This window comes from Bubalus bubalis, chromosome 9, assembly GCF_019923935.1.
Source record: "Bubalus bubalis isolate 160015118507 breed Murrah chromosome 9, NDDB_SH_1, whole genome shotgun sequence".
NCBI classification, from domain to species: Eukaryota; Metazoa; Chordata; class Mammalia; order Artiodactyla; family Bovidae; genus Bubalus; species Bubalus bubalis.
Window position 1 is genome coordinate 101771584 of NC_059165.1, and position 4948 is coordinate 101776531.

Genomic DNA, 4948 nt, shown 5'->3' on the forward strand with positions numbered 1-4948 from the left:
TAAACTAAAGACTAACCTACTTACATAAAAGGAAGAAATTGACATAAGGTAGTTTAAGACAGAAGACCACTGTAGCTGAACACACCATCATGGAGCAGCCTTTAAAACACTAAATAGAGTCTGACAGCTGACTGTCAGTAGATCCATGAGGAAACAATCATAACTCAGATCAACTCCCTGTCATAGAAACTCATTACATAAAAAATTCATTATACTAAATAATTTAATTTTAGGATGACTTGTTATGTAGCAACAGCTAATTGATATACACTAATCCAAGTGAACAGAACTGAGACAATTATAATAATATGTTGCTTTATTTCTAGGAAATTGTTATGATATCTGAATAGCATTCATGACTTCTCTATTATTCAAGTTTATGTCATACAATTTTTTTAAAAGGGATTCCATTTAGTTTTCCTTGTAGCCAAGCAAGAAAGGTTAAAAGGATATGCCTATTTGTGAGAAACATATACCTTTATCACAGGAAAGTGAAAACATGAAAGTCACTCAGTCTGACTCTTTGTGATGCCATGGACTGTACAGTCCATGGAATTCTCCAGACCAGAATGCTGGAGTGGTAACCTTTCCCTTCTCCAGGGGATCTTCCCAACCCAGGTTTCCCTCATTGCAGGTGGATTCTTTACCAGCTGAGCCATAAAGGAAGCCCAAGAACACTGGAGTGTGTAGCCTATCCACTTCTACAGTGAATCTTCCTAACCCAGGAATCATACTGGGGTCTCCTGTTTTGTGGGAGGATTCTTTACCAAATCAGCTACCAGAGAAGCCCATTTATCACAGGACTAGAAGGGAATTTAAGGTCTAATGAGCCATAATTTGGATATATATAATATTATATATATCGTGCATATCATATAAATATGATATTTATATTATTCATTCACTCTTTCATTGATTATAACAGAAATGGAAAGGGGGAAATATTTCAACTAGAGCAATGGAAGGAGCCATTTATTTGTAGGCAACAATGGAAGTTTGCAAGCAGAAAGATATAATCATGCCAAAAACTCTTTTGCCCCAACAATAAACCCCTTTACACACAGATACTAAATTGCATACCTCAATAAGTAAATGGACATCATGAAAAAATAATTTACAAAGATACAATCTAAGACAAATTTTTGCTGCATCATACTTAAGGTCTCTCTGACTCTAGGTCTTATTATGTCAAAGTCTTTATTGAAATTTCTGTTTCACATAGATGTCAATTAGAGACATGCATTTGATGATCAGCTTTACCAGTAACTCCTATAGAGAATGTAGATGCTAGGTTAAATAAAGAATTGTACCCTGTGAAGGAGTAAAATCAGATGACCATTTATGAAATACACTATCTGTTAACATCTACATTTTCAAAAAAAGCAATTATGGTAGTGATGCTCCAAGGTATGAAAAATTAAGGCATGATAAACTGTAGTTCCACATTTACTCTCCGAAACTATGTAATTGGTTTGGTTTCCAAGTTAGTTTTTTCCCACAGAAGTAGCACAGTTCATGATTATTCTTTTAGCAAAAAGAAAGAAAAATTATTCAGTATAAAGTATATCATTTCAGAAGAATTTATTCTTAAGAAATGTATGAAGCATCATGAGATAAATGGGAATTTACATATGTTTCACACATGGTTGGTTTTGAATCAATTTTAAAGAGTAGAAAAATAACAAGAGAAAAATCTTAGATGATAGGGAACAGAAAAGTTAAGGAAGGATGCTTTTAAAATCATATAGAGAAGTTGAAATCAAAGAAATGGAAATACCAGGCTATAAACTGAAGAAGCAATTGCTATTATTGTAGTCTAATCAAAGAATCACATATCCCCCTATGAGGCTTTGACCCTGCTATCATGGGCAGTTTTTCAGTCCAAGGGCAAATGGCCCTTTTACAAACATTTCCATCCCAAAGAATCTTTTCAGAGCCATTTTTATGTCTTTATTTCTCAGACTATAGATGAAGGGATTCAGCATGGGTGTGACCACAGTGTACATCACCGATACTATAGCACTCATGTGCGAGCTGTGGGTAGCAGTGAAGCTAAGATACACTCCTAAGGCTGAACAATAAAATAAGGAGACAACTGAGAGGTGAGATGCACAGGTGGAGAATGCTTTATACTGCCCCTGAGCTGATGAGATTCCACAGATAGAGAACACTATCTTAGTGTAAGAGTAAAGGATACCAGCCAGGGGAACACCCCCGAGAATTACAGATCCAAAATACATTATCATGTTATTGAGAAAGGGGTCAGAACAGGCCAGTCTGATCAGCCATGTGATTTCACAGAAAAAGTGGTGGATTTCCAAGTCTGAGCAGAAGGACAGTCGCAACACCGTTAAGCTGTGTAACAGGGGAAAGAGGGCACTCAAGATCCAGGACACCAGCACCAGCAGTCCACAGAGCCGGGGGTGCATGATGACTGTGTAGTGCAGGGGGTGACAGATAGCCACATACCGGTCATAGGCCATCACGGTCAGAAGAAAGTCATCTAATGCTGCAAAGAGTAAATAAAAATACACCTGGACAATGCAGCCTTCATAGGTGATGACTTTGCTCTGTGTCTGGATGTTCCACAGCATCTTTGGGATGGTGGTGGATGTAAAACAGATGTCTACAAAAGACAAGTTAGAGAGGAAGAAGTACATCGGGGTGTAAAGGTGGGGGTCTGAGCTGACGGCCAGGATGATGAGCAGGTTTCCAATCACAGTTATCAGGTACATGAAGAGGAAAAGCCCAAATATAAGGGGCTGCAATGCTGGCTCCTCTGAAAGTCCCAGAAGGAGAAATTCTGAAATTTGTGTCTTGTTCCTTGATTCCATGTGATGGAAATGATTACTGGGAAAAAAGAAAATACCATGAATAATTTTCAAGCAGGTGTAATACACATAGCTGAACTTCTGTAATTTCTATTTTGCTGACAAGAAATTGATGTTAATGAGTTGTATATAGATAAATTCTCCTTGAAGGTATACTCCATTTCACCTCTAATTGGATACTTTTGTCTCATTCTCAGCATATTTCCAAGGAGTTCATGCATTTACAGTTTTAATGAGAAAGTCTTTTATGCATTTGAGAAACATTATGCTAGTCAACATGTTTCAAGTACATATAGGGGATAAATAGAGACACTTAAAAACAAATCTCTCACAATCCAAGGGTGGTAAAAGATGATATTCAAATAAATATAGAATATGTTATAAGGTGACAGGTGTTACGAAGAAAACAAAAACATGTACAAAGGAGAGTGTAGTAGGAACATTATTTTGTACCAAGTATTCAGCCAAGGCTTACAAACAAGGGGTTCTATGAAGATACATCAAGGAAAAGAGAGAAAGTCCTACCGTGATACCAGGAGAAGTGTGTGTCTGGCAGAGGGAATGGCCACTGCCAAAGTAACTAAGGAAGAAGCTGGTCACATGTTCAAATGCAAACAAGGAAGCCGGTGGAGTGAAGGAATAAGCAGGAGGGGGAGTGGTTAGAGATGGTGTCAAGGATGCTGAGGAAAAAGGTGGCTTCCCTGCTATAGCTGAACCTTCAGTCCATAGAGAATCCATCCTTCCATGTTGTTCCCAGAACTTTATGGATTTATTTGCAAAGGAATCCTGTAAATTATATCAGATCATCTTCTTAGTACCATCTTTGATGGAGTTTTTGCCTCTGTCACCTTATTACGTCACCGTAATATGTGAGTGCAGCTGCCTTTGCTTTAACAACTGCTCTCACTCCACAAGGCACAAGTATACACGCACACACCATAGCCTCCTGGGCTGTGTTACTGCATGAATTTCTCACCCAACACCACCTTCCTTAAGCCATGGGTGATGGCACCTCGAGCTTGTCAGATCAGATTATCTTTCTCCTAAAGGATGTTTAAATAGTACCCAGAAATTCCAGTTCACAAGCTACTGAGCGAATAATACAGTTGAGATTCCTTTTAGCTACAATGACTTTCTGCCCTATATTTAAATAAATATAAAAAACATGGGAGAGAGAGAGATAAAATAAAGGGGAAAGATCTAACAAGTTCAAACGGCCCCTGAGACAATGTGGTGTTCTTGGTTTGGCAACATTTCAACTTCAGCTATATCCCTATATACCCAGGAAAGATCAGAAATAAAAATACCTCTTTTCCAAAGACAGAAGCAATGGTATCTGTAGGGTTTGAAAAACCATACCAATTTGCCCTGTCTCTCTCTCTCTCTTTTTTTTTTTTTTTTTGATGTGGACCATTTTTAGCCTTTATTGAAAGTGTTCCAATATTACGCCTGTTTTATGTTCTAGGTCTTTAGCTGTGAGACATGTGGGTACTTAGCTTCCCAATCAGGGATTGAACACATAGCCCGTGCACTGGAAGGCAAAGTCCTATCCACTGGACAGCCAGGGAAGCGCCCTTATCTCTGTTTTCTTAGATATATATTTATTTGTTATTCTTGGGCTTAATGTTTTTAATTTTTTTCATAAATCCACTGGGAACATCCTAATTCTAGTTCTGATCTTTGGACAGCATGCAAGGACTTTTCAAGACCATACACTGTGAGTCCATGAGGTCATGAAAATTCATTCTCTTATTCTGGATAAATTTCTTTACATGATTTAAGCCTGCTGCTGCTGCTGCTAAGTTGCTTCAGTCGTGTCCAACTCTGTGCGACCCCATAGACAGCAGCCCACCAGGATCCCCCGTCCCTGGGATTCTCCAGGCAAGAACACTGGAGTGGGTTGTCATTTCCTTCTCCAATGAATGAAAGTGAAAAGTGAAAGTCAAGTCACTCAGTCGTGTCCGACTCTTCACGACCCCATGGACTGCAGCCTACCAGGCTCTTCCATCGATGGGACTTTCCGGCAAGAGTACTGGAGTGGGGTGCCATTACCTTCTCCGGATTTAAGCCTAAGGACACTTTTATTTCAGTATACTGTGATGTTGTCACTATAATGC

The 4948-nt window shown here is 38.8% G+C and overlaps 1 protein-coding gene across 1 annotated transcript; it reads right to left on the reverse strand.

Moving 5' to 3' along the window:
- Window positions 1–1862: 1862 nt before the first annotated feature.
- LOC123335258 (olfactory receptor-like protein OLF4) lies at window positions 1863–2858 on the reverse strand. The gene has a single exon (XM_044948693.2). It carries the CDS (start codon window positions 2832–2834, stop codon window positions 1863–1865), a length of 972 nt encoding a protein of 323 aa, XP_044804628.1. The 5' UTR covers window positions 2835–2858.
- Window positions 2859–4948: the final 2090 nt, after the last annotated feature.

Bases quoted from the DNA above. Each gene is read 5' to 3' on its own strand.
- LOC123335258 (XM_044948693.2), bottom strand. From the start codon at position 2,834: ATGGAATCAAGGAACAAGACACAAATTTCAGAATTTCTCCTTCTGGGA.